Source organism: Gobio gobio (genome assembly GCF_949357685.1).
Source record: "Gobio gobio genome assembly, chromosome: 21".
Classification (NCBI taxonomy): Eukaryota; Metazoa; Chordata; class Actinopteri; order Cypriniformes; family Gobionidae; genus Gobio; species Gobio gobio.
Genome location: NC_137117.1, coordinates 43,173,422 through 43,197,152, shown reverse-complemented (window position 1 = coordinate 43,197,152; position 23,731 = coordinate 43,173,422). Strand labels below are relative to the sequence as shown.

General features: G+C 40.9%; 2 protein-coding genes across 3 annotated transcripts in view; both read right to left on the bottom strand.

Moving 5' to 3' along the window:
* Positions 1-442: 442 nt before the first annotated feature.
* On the bottom strand, positions 443-13,086 carry sgk2a (serum/glucocorticoid regulated kinase 2a). 2 transcript variants are annotated; one of them, XM_079803118.1, is made up of 13 exons: positions 12,884-13,086; positions 12,274-12,492; positions 12,143-12,192; positions 11,924-11,981; positions 11,631-11,714; positions 10,731-10,862; positions 9,002-9,114; positions 8,870-8,906; positions 8,708-8,794; positions 4,619-4,714; positions 3,656-3,811; positions 3,476-3,565; positions 443-1,260 (listed from the first exon to the last, which is right to left on the bottom strand). In XM_079803118.1, the coding sequence occupies exons 2-13, from the start codon at positions 12,289-12,291 to the stop codon at positions 1,099-1,101; spliced, it is 1,083 nt and encodes a 360-aa protein (XP_079659244.1). In that variant the 5' UTR covers positions 12,292-12,492; positions 12,884-13,086; the 3' UTR covers positions 443-1,098. The 2 variants fall into 2 exon arrangements, with proteins under 2 accessions (XP_079659244.1, XP_079659243.1); XM_079803117.1 differs by having other exon boundaries at positions 12,274-12,403; positions 12,884-13,055.
* Positions 13,087-19,493: 6,407 nt separating this feature from the next.
* l3mbtl1 (L3MBTL histone methyl-lysine binding protein 1) overlaps positions 19,494-23,731 on the bottom strand; it is a 62,406-nt gene continuing 58,168 nt past the window's right edge. Inside the window, exon 22 of the mRNA XM_079803114.1 lies at positions 19,494-20,318. Within this exon, the coding sequence (XP_079659240.1) occupies positions 20,184-20,318 (135 nt within the window). The 3' untranslated portion in view covers positions 19,494-20,183. The remainder of the gene's footprint in view (positions 20,319-23,731) is intronic.

Here is a 23,731-nt window from a genome sequence, read left to right as displayed (position 1 = left end):
CTTCATCACCTGTTAGTGGGTGGGATATATTAGGGAGCAAGTGAACATTTTGTCCTCAAAGTTGATGTGTTAAGCTGAAAAATGGGCAAGCGTAAGGATTTGAGCGAGTGTTCCAGGTCTGCAGGTATCTCATAATATTATGCCTGATCGGTGTATATTATTCATCTAATAATAGTTTCTAATAATCTTAAAGCCAAAAACAATTCCTAAAACCTGTTTCTGGTTGTTTACTGTCTACACAGCTTGTGAACGGGTTCACTATAAAATCATGCAAATAGTTAATTTAGTAGTTTAATGCCAGTTAACATAAGTGGAATAAATGTTACCATTGAAATAAGTGGATAAGCTCTGCTCAATGCAGTTGAATTAAATAGTGTGTGTGAATGAAATGTCATGCCTGAATTCATTGCTGCTTTGTCATATGGAAACAAAAAAGTTATTTATATGTACTTTTTCCCACAAATCTGACACAGATTAAGGGAACCTTTAGCAAAGAATTTATTAAACCTTACACAAAAACATGTAACAATATTAGCAGTATATCTGTATAGACACAATGAGGAAAAATATATTCTGTATATTTTGTCAGTGGTATTACATTTCTTAAGACATGTTAAGCATTATGATTTTATAAAGCACAGTCATATATCGTTCACATTTATTATGGATCACACATAATATAGATTTGATTGTGACATTTTTACTAACAGCAGAAAAGCAAGTTTTGCACAAAGCTGTTTTTTTTCCACGCTCGGTTCAGTAATCAGATAAAGAATATTAGATGAGGACCCGCAGATCCACAATCCCTAAGAGACGAGCAAGACCAGAAATCTAGACTTTTACAGATTTTGCAACTAGCTGCTTTTCCAACAAATACATCTCCCGCAATGTCCTTACACAACGAACATGAGACGAGTGCAATGCACACTGATGAAATATTCCATTTTATTACGAATGCAAAATGAGCAAAACTCAACCGCTGTGTTTCCTGCGTCGCAGCTTTTACCCTGATTACAGTCCAGTGTTTTTCCAGTGAAACGCCCTGCATGCGCTCTCAATGACCTGAAGGCGAGTGAAGCCTTCATCGGTCAGCATGCCTCAGAGGAAGCCATCTCCTTCAGAGATATATGAGAAGCCGTTGAAGGCATTGGAGCTGCTGGTGGCGAGGCTGGGCGTGGGCTCTGGCGTTCGTCCCACTGAGTTGGGCACCATCTCTCTGGTGAACTCTGGGTCAATGTGCTGAAGGTCCGCAGGGCCTCTCTGGAGAAACACATTTCTTTATACACAAATCGCCTTTAGTGCCAGACTGAACAGAACTGAATATAATGTAACAATCAGGGCCGTGCAGAGAGTTCTTCAGGGGCAGGGGCTCAAATGTAAAAAAGGGGCAATAAATATATATATCCTTATGCTCATCAAGCCTGCATTTATTTAATCAAAAATACAGAAAAAACAGTAGCCTAATATTGTGAAATATTATAACATTATGTTCTTTTTAACTTTTTATTAATCCAACAATCTTGAAAAGAGTATCACAGTTTCCATCAATGACATTAACCTTTAACTGTCACCCCCCTTTTTGAGAATACACATGAAAATGCACTATACAAACTTAAAGGGCTGTAATTCAAGAATGCTTTGGAATATAGACCAAAGTTTGGTCTCGTTTTAAAGACGACATTCTGCAGATTATTGCTGAAGTGAAAGCAATTCAAAATATGAAAGTATGAAATAGTTATGGAAGTTTAAATTTACTGTAAATGAAAAATACTGTACTAAATATTTTTTATTTCATATAAAATATATATTTTACAAAAAAGAATTTACTCTAAAATTACTATAAAATCAAAGCCATATGTCTAACCAATTTGTGTTCCAAATTTGAAGTTGATATCACAAAAATTGAAGTCCCCATGAGATTTTGTTTAGGGTGCTGTACCAAAAATAGCCACCGGGTGTCATTCAAATTCCATTTATTGTTGTTTTGATGCATTTTCCTGTAAATTTCTGTCCAAATATTACTTCCATCACAAAACAGTCACCAAATATGGACCCTTGAGACTCAGACCTTTCCGACAATATGCGTTTTGTCAAGATTGGAAAAGATTTTGAATATAAAGTAGTTAAAATAATTGTTGTAATATGAAACATGACAGCGCCCACTAGGGGAGGAGCCCACTAGAATAATTTAGAGTAACGTTTCCATGACAACACAATGTCCGATTTCAAAACGGTTTTCACAGGATGAATTTTGAGTTTGTAAGCTTTCAAATGATACCTAATTTGTGATAATTACTTAAATATATGATATGAAAAAAGGCGATCAAAAAAAGAGCACCAGGCGTCCCACCTGTGGGACGGTGACAGTTAAGGGGTTTTAAATCCTCATATTAGAATGATTTCTGAATGATCATGTGACACTGAAGAGTGGAGTAATGATGCCGAAAATCCAGCTGTGATCACAGGAATATATTATATTTTAAATTATTTTAAAATAGAAAACCATTATTTTAATAATATTTCACAATATTGCTGTTTTTAATCAAATAAATGCAGGCTTGATGAACATAAGAGACTTCTTTCATAATGCTGCATAATATTCAAAACTGGTAACGTTAATATAATAAAAGTAACCATTTCGCCAGCCTACACTTCACATAATAGTCCTGTAGTGGCACTTGGGTTTTGTTAACTTTGATAGTTTCATGAAGTAGTAAACGGTGTATCAATATACATAAATACGTGAATTTAACACTTACCATTAACGCGACTTTTGCTGCTGCATGGTTTTGTTTGTTGTCTGTTAAAATCCATTTTGTCAGTGATGCAATTTATAAAATGAGACAAACCGCAGGAAATCGTTCCACAAACGTTAGTTCGTCTGTCCATGTTATTTTCAACCGATTTATGAATAAGAACAGAAAATTACCGCTTCACATCGCCCAATGGAATTTGAACTTGCTTTGGCAGATCACGATTGGTCGGTGTATATACATGACAAACGGGCATTGGTGAATTGTGTAATACTTTAAAATATACAATATATATATATTTGTAATTAAATCAACACATTGGCTCTGATTATGGATGAAAAAAAAAATATTGGTTTACTTTTTCCCGTAAGGCCACACACTCTCTGAAAGGACCATATTTGGCTCGAGAGCCGTTTCCGAACAGAGGAAAATCAGCTGTCAATCAAAACGCACACAACCCATAGCAACGCGTTATAGCAACGCCTCAACAGAAATTGTCCGACTTTTGAGCCGTTCGTTACTATTGTATACATTGTCATGTTATAATAATCACATTTATTTAGTTTTATTGACCACGATATTATCATTGATATTTGTCTGAGAGCGGCACTTTTGATTCATTTTGAAAAAGGGCAGGGGCTCGAGCACCCAAAGCCTCTGCACGTGCCTGAGTAACAATCCAATAAAGACCAAAGGCCCAGAGAGAGTTTGTAAGAACCTACCACATTGGGGTTATATGGAGGCGTGATTCGCTTGTGGTAGAGGTCGTCCCAGTTTATGGGGGCAAAGAACACATGATTTTTAATCTCCAACTGCAAAACCACAACAATTGACACATTAACAGTGACGCTTGGCCTCATAAACAGTTTCACAATGACAAAGACATCCAGATGGTCACTCACAAAATCGGCAATAGCTCCAATTCTCCGATGCTGGTCTTTCTGCAGGAGTCCGTGGAGCAGGTGGCACGTGGCATTGGACTTTCCCGGTGGCAGGTGAAGTGGTTTATGCAGGATCGCATCGTACATCTCAGACACATCCCGGCTGTAGAATGGAGGCTGTGTGTCGCAATCATCCAAAAAGAAATGTGATTATATACCATTAAAGGGTTAGTTCACCCAAAAATGTAAATTCTGTCATTAATTCCTCACCCTCATGTCGTTGGACACCCGTCAGACCTCCGTTCATCTTCAGGCACAAATGAAGATATTTTAGTGTAAATCTGATGCTCTGAAAGGCCTCCATTGGCTCAATGCACGGTTCACTCTCAAGACCCTTAAAAGGCACTAAAGACGCCGTTACAAAGTCCATCTCACTACAGTGGCTCTACAATAACTTTATGGAGTGACGAGAATAGTTTTTGTGCGCAAAAAACCCCTAAATAACGACTTATATAGTGATGACGAATTCAAAACACGGCCTCATGAAGCTTCGAAGCGTTATGAATCAGTGAGTCGAATCATGATTCGGATCGCGTGTCAAACTGCTGAAATTTGGCGATTCAAACTGCTGAATCGACTCACTGATTCATAACGCTTCGAAGCTTCATGAGGCCGTGTTTTGAAATCGTCATCACTATAGAAGTCGTTATTTAGGGTTTTTTTGTGCATAAAAACTATTCTCGCCGCTTCATAAAGTTATTGTAGAACCACTGTAGTGAGATGGACTTTGTAACGACGTCTTTAGTACCTTTTAAGGGTCTTGAGAGTGAACCGTGCATTGAGCCAATGGAGGCCTTTCAGAGCCATCAGATTTACACTAAAATATCTTCATTTGTGTCTGAAGATGAACGGAGGTCTGACGGGTGTCCAACGACATGAGGGTAAGTAATTAATGACAGAATTTTGAGCCGATCATGAACTTACTAAGCTGTAAAGCATCTCGTATAGCACAGCTCCAAGACACCACCAGTCCACTGTGCGGTCATACGGCTCTTTCCGTAGGACTTCGGGTGCCAGATACTAAGAGTGAGAGAATATCACATGACTTTGGGTCACGTTAAAGTCCCTGTAAGGCACGTCATTTCACTCGGTGGCCATCTTTGAAATACCTCTCGGGCACGCCAGCTCCTATCTCTTTGATGGTCAAATTCTGCAAAGCTGTTCACCAAGCTTATGACTAAATTTCATATTTGAAATCACCAATAAAATATGACAACTCTTTCATACATTTTATCTATAATATAAATGCTCAAATCATGACAAATTCTTTTCAAAAAATTGTTTTTCAGTGTTATTTTACATGTAAATAGCGAATCCGCCATGGTGCGAGCGCAACTGGCTTTTAAAGGGAATGGGAGATGAGACTCTGATTGGTTCGCTACGTTTGGATGATGTGAACAGCAGGGCCGGCCCGTGGCATTGGCGGAATAGGCAAATGCTAGGGGCGCCAAAATGTATTACTGATACTATTTTATTCATATTAATTTGAAATATAACCAAATAAAGCGCAAAAAACTTAACTAAGTCCCCGCATCTTCCCGGTCCGCCTCATCAATCTCTCCCGCCGAGCTACTTGAAGTGCGTGAGAAATATAACACGTGATCAGTTTAATGTTGGGAATTTGTTGTGTCGCGTCGCCTCTCACCGCATCTAATGTAGACAGGATTGCTTTCATTTTTTAGTGTGCTTGGCCGCTCGCTCCAGGTGTAGGTGAAAGTTGCCTGATCATTTATGACGGATGGCCGAATTGTAGTGTCTTAAAAAACAGAAGCCCTCTGATGCAGGCAAGATAAGCGAAACACTGCAAAAAATGCTCTTCTTACTTTGTATTTTTGTCTTGTTTCTAGTCTAAATATCTAAAAATGTTTAAATCAAGATGCATTTACTAGATAAGTAAAATAATATTTTTTCTTGTAAAGTGAGTTTATGCTTAAAACAAGCTAAATTATCTGCCAATGGGGTGAGAAAAATAATCTTGTTTCTTGTTTCTGTCCCAAACAGAAATAAGATAATTCTTCTCACCCCATTTGGCAGATAATTGTGCTAGTTTTAAGCTAAAACTCACTTCATTTTGATTTTTCCCCCCAGAAAACAAGGAAAAATTATCTAATGTCATTTTACTAGTAAATACATCTTGATTTAAGAATTTTTTGATGTTTGGACTGGACACAAGAAAAAATTACTAAATAAGAAGAGCATTTTTTGCAGTGTAAAGACAGAGGTAAAGTGATGTAATGAATGAACAGTTTATTTAATTGCATAGTAGTAAAATACTAATGTACGCTAATTAATTCCAGTTTTAACTTAAACTATTAACTTAAAGTGGCCACAGATAGTGTATTTTGTAAAAAAAATAAAAATAATAATCTCTGTTTTTTTTAAACGCATGTAATATCACTTTTTTAATAGCCAAATGTTTTTACTCTACAGTCGTGCAGTTTTAAGGGGACATATGGACATTTTAAAATGTATTTGCCGAAATTAGTAATGATATTTATATACAGGTTTATTTAAAATAGCTACATTTTATGTAAATTTCACATTAAATATCTAAATTTCTCCAAAGTTTAATTCATGGTGAAAACATGAATGTGCATATTAGTGGAAGTTTGCTGCCATCTACTGGAAAACAAACACTTTTGCTAGTTCTCAATAGTTTGTGCATGAGTGCTAGATGCAATTACTTGTGATTTGTGTTTAGGCTGTAATGTGGCATAGGTGCTATTTTTTGCTATTGTTTAACTATCATCAGCCTTTAAAAAAAGAAATAAAAATAGTAATATCATGAACATAATGACGGGGTAGAATGGACTGGACATCATATAAAACAACAACAATAACAATTAAAAAACATCAATGCATTAAAAAAATAAAACAGTACCAGTGTTTCCGCAACTTAGACTGAAAACATGTAGTGCTAAACCTTGATACAAGGGGCACCAAGTAAAATCTTGCCTAGGGCAGCAAATTGGTCCGGGCCGGCCCTGTGTGAGCGCGCGGTCTTCCGAACTCGGGTGCGCACCCGCGAACCGTCCCAGAGTCCGCTTAAAAAGGGTGGTCTGGGGTACGGGTCATGTGAACCCCGGTACGGTTCGCTGCTGATGTGAACGCAATCGTACTAAATCGCGGAAGTGAACCGCTATTAATGACGTATGATTTGATAAAAATGTGTGTTTGTGTGTGTACTCATTTTCCTGACATACTGCAAGCAGAGAGCTGTAAATCTCATTTCTGCTCGTCTTCAGCGTTTTTTAGAGCATTTGCGGCATATAGACGCAAGTGCCATTACGTACTGAAGCTTTAGAAACAAAACCAACAGTTCAAAAACTAAAATATAAAAGTGAGGTGAGCAACGCTATGCATTTCGCCGCCTTCACGCTCGCTGTCGTTACTAAGCAACCGGTTAAACAGCTGCTGCTTTGATGACGCAAACGCACCCCAAATAATATGAACATTTAATTTGCACCCTTTTATGTAATTTGGTCTCGTTTTATATTTATTTCTATTTTATTTTGTGGTTATTGTTTGTCTTGTATACCTGTTTTAGTAGTGTATTTTGTGTATCAACCCTGGCATAAACAGATTTTGTTGTATTGTATTGTTAATACTGAATAAAATAAATAAATAATATATATATATAATATGAACACAGTCCAGCGGGGGCACGGGGAGGGGGGAGCAATCGAACTCGGGTTCGGTCCAGGAAATCGAACCAAGTGTGAAAGCACCCTAAGAGACAAGATACAACCCTTTTAGACCATGCGCTTGTGTCGAGCCTGGCGTCGCAGGGCCCTAAGACTTGGCTTTACTTAAAGGTACACTATGTAACTTTGTTTGTTCAAAAATTTAAGTAATGAGTCAATACATCATCAATTCTTCTTCCAAAACGTGTTTTTGTCTTACCCTGATTAACAGCCTTATGTGTTTATTAGAGCTGTCAAAAGATTAATCGCGATTAATCGCATCCAAATTAAAAGTTTGTGTTTACATAATATATGTGTGTGTACTCTGTGAATTATTATTTATATATAAATACACACACAAGCATGTATATATTTAAGAAAAAAATATTTTTATATATATAAAACATTTATATTTATATATATTATAGATTATATAAATGTATATACATGCAAATATTTCTTAAATATATACATGAATGTGTGTGTGTATTTATATAGAAATAATAGTTAACAGAGTACACACACATATATTATGTAAACACAAACTTTTATTTTGAATGCGATTAATCGCGATTAATCTTTTGACAGCCCTAGTGTTTATATTTTAGACCTAGTTTTTGCGGGAAATTGCGTACATACATTATTTGCCTGTGCATGTCCGTAAATAGAGAAACGTTTTTCTGTCTAGTTTGTCTGTGTCTGGTGTGGCAGAGGTTAGTTTTCACAATGAGCGAGGTTTACATGGAGCTGCTAAATCTTCAACCTCCTGCAGCGTTTGCGCACGAAGGAAGCTGACGAAACTAATTTCAGACAGATTTCTGAGGCAGCGTAAAATGTTTAACGTAAAATAGAGCGAGCTTTGGTGATATCTAAGCAAATATTGAATTACTACAATAGTAATTTCTCGCTAGAAATGACATCAGAAGTGGAAAACGTTGATCAAAAAATGTACATTTACACACAAACTGACCAGCAACCATAACTTTCCAATGCCATCTTTCCTTTTAGCTCATTTGAAAGGAACACACAGGATTCTGGGATATCAAAGGCCGTGAAGGACACATCTCCTTCAAAGAGTCTTTCAAAAGACAGGAAGTGGAGCTTGTTTCTTTTTATGCTTTCTTTCATATACACTTTGTCTTATTGTACAGCACTTTGGCGTAACTCTATTGCTTTTAAATGTGCTATATATATACAATTTAACTTGACTTGACTGACATTGAATTCAGTGCCTTCCTATCAAGGAATGCGTCCGCATTTGTTACGTTTTTGGCCGCAGCCATAGTGTACCTTTAAGTTGGGTCAGAACTATTTGCATCTTGATTCATACCTCTGGAGTGCCGCAAAAGGTTGTGGTGGTTCCTTCTGGTTCTATGCCTTCTTTACACAAGCCAAAATCTGTTAAGACCACATGGCCCTGAACGGAAAAAAATACACTCTCAAAATGCATTTATTATTGTACATGTGACTTCTAAATTAAAATTGGCTTTACCTGGTAGTCTAATAGAATGTTTTCTGGCTTGAGATCTCTAGATGGGAGCATGAAGATATGAAAGTGAGGTCAGGCCAACTGTACATGGGATTATAATGTGCTGTGAATGAGAAGTGTTTCCCCTTTACTGACCTGTACACTATATTGAGAGAGTGAAGGTAGCCGATGGCACTGGCCACCTCGGCGGAGTAGAAGCGAGCTCGTGCCTCTGAGAAACAGCGCTCTCGCTGCAGGTGATAAAACAGCTGGAGGACGGAAAAAATAGAGGACCGCTTAGACCTGCTTTAACACATTCAGGGTCCTTGTCTCCACAAGGTAAAATCTGTTTTAACCTACAGTTTTTCTGTAAACATTAGAGCATATCAAAATACACTATATTGCCAAAAGCGACACTCCTCCAAATCATTGAATTCAGGTGTTCCAATCACTTCCATGGCCACAGGTGTATAAAATCAAGCACTAGGCCTGCAGACGCTTCTACACACATTTGTGAAAGAATGGGTCTCTCTCAGGAGCTCAGTGAACTCAAGCGTGTGTCGTGATAGGTTGCAATAAGTCCATTTGTGAAATTTTCCTCCACAGTCAACTGTTAGTGGTTTTATAACAAAGTGGAAGCAATTGGGAACAACAGCAACTCAGCCATTAAGTGGTAGGCCACGTAAAATCTCAGAGCAGGGTCAGCACATGCTGAGGGTCACAGTGTGCAGAAGTCGCCAACTTTCTGCAGAGTCAATAGCTACAGACCTCCAAACTTCATGTGGCCTTCAGATTAGCTCAAGAACAGTGTGTAGAGCTTCATGGAATGTGTTTCCATGGCCGAGCAGCTCATCCAAGCCTTACATCCCCAAGTGCAATGCAAAGCGTGGGATGCAGTGGGGTAAAGCGCGCCGCTACTGGACTCTAGAGCGGTGGAGACGTGTTCTCTGGAGTGACCAATCACGCTTCTCTGTCTGGCGATCCGATGGATGAGTCTGGGTTTGGCGGTTGCCAGGAGAACGGGACTTGCCCCACTGCATTGTGCCAAATGTAAAGTTTGGTGGAGGGGGGATTATGGTGTGGGGCTGTTTTTGGCCCCTTAGTTCCAATGAAAGGAACTCTTAATGCTTCAGCATACCAGGACATTTTGGACAATTTCATGCTCCCAACTTTGTGGGAACAGTTTGGGGACGGCCCCTTCCTGTCCCAACATGACCAGTGCACAAAGTGTCGGTCCATAAAGACATGGATGAGTGAGTTTGGTGTGGAGGAACTTGACTGTCCTGACCTCAACCCGATAGAAAACCTTTGGGATGAATTAGAGCGGAGACTGAGAGCCAGACCTTCTCGTCCAACATCAGAGCCTGACCTCACAAATGCGCTTCTGGAAGAATGGTCAAAAATTCCCATAAACACACTCCTAAACCTGTGGAAAGCCTTCAGAAGAGCTGAAGCTGTTATAGCTGCAAAGGCTGGGCCAACTCCATATTAATCCCTATGGATTAAGAATGGGATAAGTTCATGTGCATGTAAAGGCAGACGTCCCAAAACTTTTGGCATTATAGTGTATGTACTGTATGTATATATATGCGCTCACACTGGCCACCACTCCAAAATAATTCTTGATTTTGAATCAGCTACTAAATAGAAAACCTCAAAACACCAATGCAATTGTTTAGTGGTTGAAAGAGGTACATTTTTGACATGGAGTAAAAAATGACATGACGACCACACCGTAGCTGCACTAAATGACATTTTTGTTGTTGTTTCTATATTGTTTTACTTGATTTTTTTCCACAATCATTTAATACTCCATTTTAAGAATTTGTAAAGAATTTTCTTCACAGGTAATAAAAAGTTTTAAATCCATAATAAAATCCCATACCTCTCCGCCATTGACATAATCCAGGACAAAATAGAGCTTCTCAGTTGTCTGAAAGGAGTAGTGCAGCCCGACCAGAAAAGGGTGTTTCAGACTCTTGAGCAGCACGTTCCTCTCTGCCATTATATTCTTTTGCTGTCGTACACAACGCAGCATTGACAGAGTTAAACAAGGGAATACAGAGATGAGACAAGTGACTATGCTACACTGCAAAAAATGCTTTTCTTACTTAGTATTTTTGTCTTGTTTTCAGTCCAAATGTCTAAAAAAATCTTACATTAAGAAGCATTTACAAGAAAAGCAAAAGTTTTTGTCTTGTTTTGGGGGAAAATAACTCAAAATTAAGGGAGTTTTTGCTTAAAATAAGCAAAATAATCTGCCAATGGGGTAAGAAAAATAATCTTGTTTTCTGTTTGAATTAAGATTATTTTGCTTACCCCATTGGCAGATTATTTTGCTTATTTTAAGCAAAAACTCCCTTAATTTTGAGTTATTTCCCCCCAAAACAAGACAAAAACGTTTGCTTGTCTAGTAAATGCTTCTTAATGTAAGATTTTTTAGACATTTGGACTGAAAACAAGACAAAAATACAAGGTAAGAAAAGCATTTTTTGCAGTGTACAGCCTGGATTTGAGCTTTTCAATGACATAAGTATATAACTTGAACAGTAGTTGTGTGTTTTACACGCTGGGTTAGGGTTAGTTTCCTTTATTATGTTCCAACATCAAAACCTGTGGTATTATTAGTCACTGCTACAACTGTAGTAAATAAAAAAATCTGTCTTTTGACCAGCAAGTAGACAGCCATGGTACAAAGGACAGAGTAAACGTTAGATTAGATTAGATTCTATCATTATCAGAGCAAGTGTTTTGATCTTTCGTATATGGAAAAACAAATACAAACCTCTTTTTTCTTCAATATAACCTTCTTTTGCAAAACCTTCACTGCGTAGAATTTTCCATCTGCTTTCAGTTTTGCTAAGAGCACCTGCAACCCACATGATATCTCAGATATTGTTTTGGATAAAATAGCACTTTTTGTTTTTCCTTGTAGGTCACTTATGCCTTCAAAACAATCCCAGTGGGACAAAAATACACAAAAAAAAAATCTTTCATCAAGGTAACCTTAGTAGACTTCCTTCTGAAGTGTTAATCATTCGTGAATTCTGTTAATCAGATAGCGGACGCGCGCCTCACCTTTCCAAATGTTCCTTTACCAATCACGGCCAGGAAGTCAAAGTCAGTGGGTTTGGCACTGAAGCACACAAGAAGACACAAGAGACAAATGTCAACAGTCTAGCACAACTTTGTCATGATACCGCATCACAATCACTATCTATGCACCATTACATGTTTTCATTTGCGCATATGAAAGGTTTACATGATTCTTTTGACAAATGACTAATAAAATCTTACTGAGGATTGACGGACACACCCAGATTGACCTCGTCTGATAGAGACGATGACTGAAGGGGACATTGAAATATATTAAACATAGATTGCATGGCTAATCTAGAACCTAAGAGTGAAGAATAAAAAGTTCTTACAGGATTATAATGAGCCATCTTCTGTTCCCGTTGAGTCTCTCAGCAGTTACTGTCCTGAATGTCCAGATCTGATGTGTCCACCAGCACTGAGCCCTTATGCTGGTCCCACTGTAGATGTGCCGCTGAGAAACTGGATGTTCAGGTTTTGGTGACACATGAAGGACGTTTGGTAACTCAGCATTAACGAGTTTACACGGTAAATACAGCTTTGCAATTCTCCTGCAAATTAGGACTATGAATAAACACTGTTCCAAGAGGTCATCTCTAGTACACTAGTTAGTGTACAGGATTGACTAAATGTGCTCTTTGTTTGATAGACACAATTGAGTAAAACAAAAAGATCACTTTGTAAGTGATAATCATAATCATTCATGTTTTTATTCATCTTATTCAACACCATCTGGATGACCTTTAATAATAATAATAACTCACATAATGATAAATATCTTTATATTAAATCTGTTTATACTAATAAGTATATTAGTATGTACACTGACAAGCTGTTTTAATGCTATAGTTTCTAATAAAATAAAAATAAAAACAGAGTGTAAACATGGTGTTATAGACTGAAACATGCATTTAAAATAATGTGTTCTGAGAAACAACTTACCTGTCAGCGTTAAATGTATAGTTTATGAAGTTTTGCTGATAAAGTGTAGAAGTGCATCATTTTCTGTCCATGTCTCAGAACCGTCTTGTTTCGCAGCTGGTTTGGCCGAAGGCCCGTGTGAATGATCAACTCATGTGTGCATGACACTAGATATGAGAGCCTGTGTTTGTGTGAGCCAGAAAGACGTACTGTACGGACAGCAGTGTGTGTGTGTGTGTGTGTGTGTGTGTGTGTGTGTGTGTGTGTGTGTGTGTGTGTGCGCGCGCGCGCGCAATTTGTTTTGCTCTAGAGACAAATGTCCCCACAAATGTGTTAAATTGGGCAAAACGTCCATCTGGGGACATTCTCGTTTGTAAAAACAATAAATAAAGTAGGTCTAAATAATCTTTCGTTTCGCATTTTACTCTAAAAATGTAGATCTGTTAGGGTGTGGCTTTGGTTAGTCAGTATTTATTAGCTAGGCTACATATAAAAACAATAGAACTATGTCCTGATCATTTAGATAACGTGTGTGTACAGATTTAGCTTTATTGTGAGGGTCGAATGTCCTCACAAGTGAAATATTACGACAACCAACTTTATATTATAATGATAATTATGTGTCCTCCTCGCAAGTTAAAATGCGCATTAACTTGATATAGCGCTTTTAACAATGCAGATTGTTTCAAAGCAGCTTTACAGTGTTAAACTGGAAAAACAGTGTTAAACAGGAAATAGTAGCTAGCTATATAGTAAGCAATCTAATCGGTCAAGCAATCTAATCAATAAAAGTAATAGTAAGCAATATAATCTATAGTAAGCAATCTAATCGGTTCAGGATCTAGTCAGATGAAGATTGCTGTAAATAACGAACATGGCATCTGAGGACTATTTTGTTTTTCATATGTTTTCATACATTTCGATTTGATTTTTACATAATGAACAAAATATACACCAACAATAGCATTCATAAATGCAAATAAACAGGTATTAGGCAAGGCACGTATCAGTTTAAATAAATAATAGAACAATCTCACTTGGTAAATATAGGTATAGGTAAATATTTTAAAAGTAGTTTCCTTTGCTTTAGGAGCCACTGCCTGTTGAAAAAAAAAAACCCAGCATATCGTAAAATACCTTCCTAAAATAATTGCCAAAGTCATTACTCATTTTTTCAGGTTTCTCAGAAAACACAAAAAACTGAACCAATAATTGAGAGTTTTGTAGCCTAGATTTTCGTTCTTCTTGATGCAGCTGCCATCTTGAAAAGCTTGTAAATTTGCCTAAGTCTAGTTGTCTTTTGATTAGGCAAAATAAAACGGCCTAAGTCACACTCTTGACATACGCCATTATACTACAGGGGTAGAATTGCATGATCTGTTCAACTGAGGATCATGAGGAGATGACTTAGGCCTATGTCTTATGGGCTATTTGTAAAAAAAAAATGACTTGGGCAATAATTTTAGGAAGGTGACGATGCTGGTTAGGTATGTTTTGAAGCATGGCAGCTGGTTTGAGCAGGGCAAGTGCTGGTCCTAAGAAACTAGCTCGAGCTAAGGACCAGCATAAACTAGCTCAAACCAGCTGTCATACTTCAAAACATACCTAACCAGCATATGCTGTTTTTACAACAAGCTATACTGTATTCATAATTTGTGTGCAATTGGCTTATCATAAGCTTGCAAAATACCATTTTAGTAAAGAAATGTCAGAATAACTTCATGTATAGAATAACTGACCAAACACCCTTTTCAAGACGATCAAATATATATAGAGACTTCGATAAAATAAATCTATCTAATCAATGTTGTGATTATACTTTAAAATGTGATTACCTTCCAATACAGCTAAACCTGTTGGTGTCATGTTCAGTTTGTTTGTTTTAGGGGCCGTTTAAACGACACCATTTTCAACTAAAAACTGAAAATGCTTTGGCCGTTACACGACATCTGTGTTTTGGGGGCCTGAAAACGCAAACTTTTGAAATCAGGTTTCAAAATGCAAGTTTTTGAAAACTATACCGTTATCGTCTTTGTGTAAACTAAAAACGCGAATTTGTGAAATCGCTGATCCAGCCAAGCTCCAAGTCTCCTGTGTCTCCACTGATCCAGCACAGCTCCAAGTCTCTGTGTCTCCACTGATCCAGCACAGCTCCAAGCCCTGTGTCTCCACTGATCCAGCACAGCTCCAAGTCTCCTTCATCTCCACTGGTCCTACACAGCTCCAAGTCTCTGTGTCTCCACTGGTCCAGCACAGCTCCAAGCCCCTGTGTCTCCACTGGTCCTGCACAGCTCCAAGTCTCCTGTGTCTCCACTGATCCAGCACAGCTCCAAGCCCCTGTGTCTCCACTGGTCCTGCACAGCTCCAGGTCTCCTGCGTCTCCACTTGTCCTGCAAAGCTCCAAGTCTCCTGTGTCTCCACTGATCCAGCACAGCTCCAAGCCCCTGTGTCTCCACTGATCCAGCACAGCTCCAAGCCCCTGTGTCTCCACTGGTCCTGCACAGCTCCAAGTCTCCTTCATCTCCACTGGTCCTACACAGCTCCAAGTCTCTGTGTCTCCACTGGTCCTACACAGCTCCAAGTCTCCTGTGTCTCCACTGATCCAGCACAGCTCCAAGTCTCCTTCATCTCCACTGGTCCAGCACAGCTCCAAGTCTCCTTCATCTCCACTGGTCCTACACAGCTCCAAGTCTCCTGCGTCTCCACTGATCCAGCACAGCTCCAAGTCTCCTTCATCTCCACTGGTCCAGCACAGCTCCAAGTCTCCTTCATCTCCACTGGTCCTACACAGCTCCAAGTCTCCTGTGTCTCCACTGGTCCTGCACAGCTCCAAGTCTCCTTCATCTCCACTGGTCCTACACAGCTCCAAGTCTCCTGCGTCTCCACTGATCCAGCACAGCTCCAAGTCTCCTTCATCTCCACTGGTCCAGCACAGCTCCAAGTCTCCTTCATCTCCACTGGTCCTACACAGCTCCAAGTCTCCTGTGTCTCCACTGGTCCAGCACAGCTCCAAGTCTCCTGCGTCTCCACTGATCCAGCACAGCTCCAAGTCTCCTGTGTCTCCACTGGTCCTGCACAGCTCCAAGCCCCTGTGTCTCCACTGATCCAGCACAGCTCCAAGTCTCCTGTGTCTCCACTGATCCAGCACAGCTCCAAGTCTCCTGCGTTTCCACTGATCTAGCACAGCTCCAAGTCTCCTGTGTCTCCACTGGTCCTGCACAGCTCCAAGTCCTCCTGTGTCTCCACTGATCCCGCACAGCTCCAAGTCTCCTGCGTCTCCACTGGTCCTGCAAAGCTCCAAGTCTTCTGCATCTCCTCTGGTCCTGCACAGCTCCAGGTCTCCTGTGTCTCCACTGGTCCTGCACAGCTCCAAGTCTCCTGCATCTCCACTGATCCTGCACAGCTCCAAGTCTCTGTGTCTCCACTGGTCCTGCACAGCTCCAAGTCTCTGTGTCTCCACTGGTCCTGCACAGCTCCAAGTCTCCACTGGTCCTGCACAGCTCCAAGTCTCCTGTGTCTCCACTGGTCCTGCACAGCTCCAAGTCTCTGTGTCTCCACTGGTCCTGCACAGCTCAAAGTCTCTGTGTCTCCACTGGTCCTGCACAGCTCCAAGTCTCCTGTGTCTCCACTGGTCCAGCACAGCTCCAAGTCTCCTGTGTCTCCACTGGTCCTGCACAGCTCCAAGTCTCCTGTGTCTCCACTGGTCCTGCACAGCTCCAAGTCTCCTTCATCTCCACTGGTCCTGCACAGCTCCAAGTCTCCTGTGTCTCCACTGGTCCTGCACAGCTCCAAGTCTCCTGTGTCTCCACTGGTCCTGCACAGCTCCAAGTCTCCTGTGTCTCCACTGGTCCTGCACAGCTCCAAGTCTCCTTCATCTCCACTGGTCCTGCACAGCTCCAAGTCTCCTGTGTCTCCACTGATCCAGCACAGCTTCAAGTCTCCTGTGTCTCCACTGGTCCAGCACAGCAGTGGCTGTGGCAGTGGCACACAATATATGACAGTTGTTGAAAGGAAGATAGTGTGATTGGCAGTCTGGAAACAGTAAAATCACATCTCAGTAGGAAATCAATTCCACCAAATGTTTATAAATATACATCTGGGAATGCAAACATTTTTTTTTTCATTAGTTATAAAATTAAGCCATTTGACCTTCAACATACCATTTATACATTAAAAGTAAAAGTCTTGTAAACCACTAGTTTCATAATCATTTTATAAGTTGTAGAAGTCTACGTTTGAATTCATACCATCGGTTCCAGACATTTTGCTTTTCAATTATGACCTTGTCCTTAGAAATGTGTATGCCTAAATATTTAACACTCGACTTGATTGGAATATTATATGCAGTTTTAAAGGGGCATTCATGTACAATATGGTAATAATTTCACATTTGCCAATATTAAGCTTGAAACCTGAAAATAAAATAAAAATTATTAACCATTTCAATTATCTTAGGAATCTGATCAATATATTTTTTAATAATGTATAGTCCGCCAATTGACTAATCACAATTTCCAGTCCAAACACATTTAATCTTTCAATATTTGAATTCTTAATAAGGAGGGCCAACATCTCTGAAGCCAGAATAAATAATGAAGGCGAGACGGGGCAGCCTTGTTTAACCCCCATCATTCTCTATTTCTTGAATATACTCCAGCAAGTCCAAAACCTGTTGGATATTATTATGTATAGATTGGCCTCTTATGAATCCAGTTTGTGGATTGTTGTGTCACAACTTTGTTGACAACTGTCACGTATTGTGTGGTAGCAGCGCAGAATGAAGAAGAAGGAGATAACAATAGCAGTCTTTATTAGACTTTACAAGCTCATTACAAACACCAGAATAAACTCAGGAAGATTTCTAGATTTCTGGCCTATAAGTAGCCTATATCGCCCAATAATGGAAGTTTTTAGTAGACTGTTAGGATTAAGTTGACGTGCAGTTGCAAAGTTACTGATAGTCAGTAGAATGTCTGTTGTGGAGCATCAAAATAGAGTGTTAGGAGATATTAAACAGATAGCCTATTACTCTATGAGGGTTAGTTGAAATACATATTGCCAAAAGGTAGGCCACGTAAAATCACAGAGCGGGGTCAGCGCATGCTGAGGGTCACAGTGCGCAGAAGTCGCCAACTTTCTGCAGAGTCAACAGCTACAGACCTCCAAACTTCATGTGGCCTTCAGATTAGCTCAAGAACTGTGTGTAGAGCTTCATGGAATGGGTTTCCATGGCCGAGCAGCTCATCCAAGCCTTACATCACCAAGTGCAATGCAAAGTGTGGGATGCAGTGGGGTAAAGCGCGCCGCCACTGGACTCTAGAGCAGTGGAGACGTGTTCTCTGGAGTGACCAATCACGCTTCTCTATCTAGCAATCCGATGGACGAGTCTGGGTTTGGCGGTTGCCAGGAGAACGATACTTGCCTGACTGCATTGTGCCAAGTGTAAAGTTTGGTGTAGGGGGGATTATGGTGTCGGCTTGTTTTATCAGGGGTTGGGCTTGGCCCCTTAGTTCCAGTGAAAGGAACTCTTTATGCTTCAGCATAGCAAGACATATTTGGACAATTTCATGCTCCCAACTTTGTGGGAACAGTTTGGGGACGTCCCCTTCCTGTTCCATCATGACTCCGCACCAGTGCACAAAGCAAGGTCCATAGGCAGGCGTCACAAAACTTTTGGCAATATAGTGTAGCTAGGGTTGCCACCTGTCCCGTGAAATACGGAATCGTCCCGTATTTACAAGCAAAATGACGCGTCCCGTATCAAACCAATATGGGACGTAATTTGTCCCGTATTTTACACAGGTCCACACATAGTTCAATAAACACATAAGGATTTTGCAGTGTGGAGAACACGAATAGCAAATATAAAGAAATCAATTTCACAAGTAGTAGAGAAGTTCATTTGCACGTTTTTGCGGCTTTGTTGCCATAGTGGCAGCGTCTCTCGAGACCATGCGCGGTACACTTGTGCGTTTTTTTTAAAAACATGTTGAGCTCGCGTCCACCGTTTGAACACAAGAGGATCTCCAGATATAGATCTGAATAGAAAAAGGTATCAATCCAGTAACTCGTGATGAACCTCAGGCCAACTGCACACTTTGCAGAGAAGCATTTCAGTGTCTCAGACTGACTGACTTAAAACAACATGCGGTGAACTATCCGTGCTTCAATGGTGCCAAAGCAGCCTGGGTACAAACTTTCTTCAAAATGTCCAGCAGAACAAAGAAACTCATACAGGTTTGAAACATCATGAGGGAGAGTAAACGATGACAGAATTTTCACTTTTGGGTGAACTAACCCTTTAAAGTGCTACCAAAGAGTTCTTTATAAATAAATAAAATAATCAAACGTAAAATAATAAAAAATGTGTTCTGTTGCAAGTCCCTTATTTTGTCACACTGAAGAAGGTGGCAACCCTAGCTGCAAAGTTCCTTATAGTGTTACCCATTGCCATGCTGTTGCTAAGATTATTTTAGTATTTTGTCCTGTTTTATTTGTCTGCCAGATGAAAAGTGTGAATCAGTCATTTAGAAATAGCTCAACTCTCCAACAAGCAGCAAGACTTCAGGCATCATTCATGTCAATCGCACAAACACCACTAAACACAAGCAGAAACCACAACACAGTACTTGAATTAAACATTTATTCATGTTGATGAAACTGAACGACATTGTTACTCAACTGTACATTATTAAAATTTCCCATCAGAGAGAGAAACATAGATCACCTAAAAACTTGCCTCGGTTACTATTTACCCCCCCCATTCATACAAAAATAACAACACTGACATGACAATCCAAACTCGAGTAAAATAGCTCATTTGAAACTATGATCTCATTTAACAATGTCAGAAGCACTTTGTAACTCAGGGCAAATATTTTGAACGGTCCCCAAACAATCGTTGTAGTTGGCTCAGGTTGTCTAAAGGACAGACTCTCATGTAAAGTGCATAAACATCATCAGGGGTCTAATAAAGGGGACAGTAGCACCAATCAACTGAAATCTGCCCTGATATTTCTCTGCACCAGTTTCCCTTGTGCCACCACAACATACCGAGAACAAATGTAGATTTCAGTTAACACTCCAAATACAAAAAAATCCTGCACGGTGGTTTCAGATCAAGTTGTTCTTTATCAGAACGTGTCATTTCGCTTTTGAAATAAAGCAGCATCACAGCTCAGCTAGGCTGTACTTTCATGTATTGTTCATCCTGCTCATGAGTCCTGGTTTTCTCTCTCTCTCTCTCTGGTGGGTTCAGACGTTAAACACCAAACACGTGATAGATGTCAGATTCTGAATGGATCGTTATGGTATTAAATGTTCACTTCAGGCCTTCGTCTGTGCTCTTGAACATTAAAATGGCGTTGTGAATCTTCAGTGCTGGTCCAAGCTTTATATTCATGATCTTCACAATATCATTCTGGGTCAGAAGAAGGAAGGCCTCTCCATCGATCATCTGCAGAGAAAAGCGATGCTGTATCAGAGACCGGCATTCACTGTCCAGTGTTGGGCATCTTGCTAGGGTTGTTGATAGGATCTTCTACACATAATTTATATGATAAATTCTATCGATAAACATTGATCAGCGAATGTACGCATTCAAATTTGGTAAACAGAACTCTGTTGAAAAAACCAGCATGGTTAGGTATATGTTTGAAGCATGGAAGCTGGTTTATGCTGGTCCTTAGTTGGTCAAGAGCTGGTTCTAAGAAACTAGTTCCAGCTCAGGACCAGCATAAACCAGCTCAAACCAGCTGCCATGCTTCAAACAAATACCTAACCATGCTGGTTTTTTCAACAGGAAAGCTCAAGCATGCTTGTTGGAGAATCAGCGAGTTTCATTCTCACGCTTCTGCAAGAACCAATGAGATTTGTTCTCGCATGTCAAGCATCTACGGTTGAGCTCATGTTTACCAAATAGAGCCATCAGCATCACTCTGGTTCCCTTGACAAAAAACCAATAGGATTTTTCCATTGGCTTTTGGATTATTGAAGAATATACACTCTGTAAACAAAAAAATACCCTATTTCAGGCATTTAACCCCCAAAAAACCCATCCAAAAAAAACCCCATTGACTTTGAGACGATGGAACAAGAAGTGCTAAAACACAACTCGTGAATAAAAGCCTAAATTAAATCTGTTCATCACAATAGTTGTGTCTCTTCAGAAGACTTGGGTTAAACCACTCGCTTCATATGGACATTCTCAATGTTTTGGGTAACTTTCAATGGAGGGACAGAAATCTCTCAAATTATATAAAAATTATATTTGTGTTTCAAAGATGAATAAAAGTCTTGTGGGTTTGGAATGACATGAGGGTGAGTAATGACAGAAGCATTTTCAACGATCCCTTTCACATCGTAAATCTAGCTTGTACGTTTAAATTTTTTTTTACAAATTAATGGACATTTATATTTATATATCTTGTATTTAATTACCTTGTCATTAAATTACAGAAAACTGGTCAATGCATTAATGTGTCTCTAATACAACACCTGAAGGCAAACTAGTTTTCTTTCTCCCTTCTGAGCAGCGTAAAAGACCCCTCAATCTCTTGATATTTTTTACTCTTTTGGAAAGTCATTGAAACGCTATTATGGGTTTCTTTTGCTTCTGGGGTAAATCATTTTGCTTGTCACGCCTCCCCCAACTCAAACATCACAATCACAGCTCTTATGGAGCTTGTAAAGATATGTCTCAACAGGTAAACGTAGGCTTCTTTCAAAAGTCCAACAAACGTGTGGTGTTTGAGGTTGTAGACACTGTACACATCAACATTATATTGCAAATATTTCTTTCTGAACAGGTGCATGATGATGCTGTATGGTACTGAAGCGTCCATTATACCGCATTGCATCCCACTGTCCCAGTTGCTTTGAGGTGTCAGTCATGGTCTCACACGGCTAAACACCCTCTGGCTCCGCCTGCTACAGAAGCCACACCCCCAAACTCTCCACCTGCTACAGAAGCCACACCCCCAAACTCTCCACCTGCTACAGTAACCACACCCCCAAACTCTCCACCTGCTACAGTAGCCACACCCCAAACACTCCACCTGCTACAGTAGCCACACCCCAAACTCTCCACCTGCTACAGTAGCCACACCCCCAAACTCTCCGCCTGCTACAGTAGCCACACCCCAAACTCTCCACCTGCTACAGTAGCCACACCCCAAACTCTCCACCTGCTACAGTAGCCACACCCCCAAACTCTCCGCCTGCTACAGTAGCCACACCCCCAAACTCTCCACCTGCTACAGTAGCCTTACCCCAAACTCTCCACCTGCTACAGTAGCCACACCCCAAACTCTCCACCTGCTACAGTAGCCACACCCCCAAACACTCCACCTGCTACAGTAGCCACGCCCCAATCTCTATATCTGCTACAGTAGCCACACCCCAAACTCTCCACCTGCTACAGTAGCCACACCCCAAACTCTCCACCTGCTACAGTAGCCACGCCCCAATCTCTATATCTGCTACAGTAGCCACACCCCAAACTCTCCACCTGCTACAGTAGCCACGCCCCAATCTCTATATCTGCTACAGTAGCCACACCCCAAACTCTCCACCTGCTACAGTAGCCACGCCCCAAACACTCCACCTGCTACAGTAGCCACGCCCCAATCTCTATATCTGCTACAGTAGCCACACCCCAAACTCTCCACCTGCTACAGTAGCCACGCCCCAATCTCTATATCTGCTACAGTAGCCACACCCCAAACTCTCCACCTGCTACAGTAGCCACGCCCCAATCTCTATATCTGCTACAGTAGCCACGCCCCAAACACTCCACCTGCTACAGTAGCCACGCCCCAATCTCTATATCTGCTACAGTAGCCACACCCCAAACTCTCCACCTGCTACAGTAGCCACGCCCCAATCTCTATATCTGCTACAGTAGCCACGCCCCAAACACTCCACCTGCTACAGTAGCCACGCCCCAATCTCTATATCTGCTACAGTAGCCACGCCCCAATCTCTATATCTGCTACAGTAGCCACACCCCAAACTCTCCACCTGCTACAGTAGCCACGCCCCAATCTCTATATCTGCTACAGTAGCCACACCCCAAACTCTCCACCTGCTACAGTAGCCACACCCCAAACTCTCCACCTGCTACAGTAGCCACGCCCCAATCTCTATATCTGCTACAGTAGCCACACCCCAAACACTCCACCTGCTACAGTAGCCACACCCCAAACTCTCCACCTGCTACAGTAGCCACGCCCCAATCTCTATATCTGCTACAGTAGCCACACCCCAAACTCTCCACCTGCTACAGTAGCCACGCCCCAAACTCTCCACCTGCTACAGTAGCCACACCCCAAACTCTCCACCTGCTACAGTAGCCACGCCCCAATCTCTATATCTGCTACAGTAGCCACACCCCAAACTCTCCACCTGCTACAGTAGCCACACCCCAAACTCTCCACCTGCTACAGTAGCCACGCCACAATGTCTATATCTGCTACAGTAGCCACACCCCAAACTCTCCACCTGCTACAGTAGCCACGCCCCAAACACTCCACCTGCTACAGTAGCCACGCCCCAATCTCTATATCTGCTACAGTAGCCACGCCCCAAACACTCCACCTGCTACAGTAGCCACGCCCCAAACACTCCACCTGCTACAGTAGCCACGCCCCAATCTCTCCACCTGCTACAGTAGCCACGCCCCAATCTCTATATCTGCTACAGTAGCCACACCCCAAACTCTCCACCTGCTACAGTAGCCACGCCCCAAACACTCCACCTGCTACAGTAGCCACGCCCCAAACACTCCACCTGCTACAGTAGCCACGCCCCAATCTCTCCACCTGCTACAGTAGCCATGCCCCAATCTCTATATCTGCTACAGTAGCCACA

What these genes read in the sequence shown, in the direction of transcription:
- sgk2a (XM_079803118.1), bottom strand. An exon ending in TTATATTGAAGAAAAAAGAG is followed by an intron (nt 10,863 to 11,630) that starts GTTTGTATTTGT and finishes TGTGTACGACAG; the next exon opens with CAAAAGAATATAATGGCAGA. An exon ending in TTGGAGCTATTGCCGATTTT is followed by an intron (nt 3,566 to 3,655) that starts GTGAGTGACCAT and finishes GTGGTTTTGCAG; the next exon opens with TTGGAGATTAAAAATCATGT.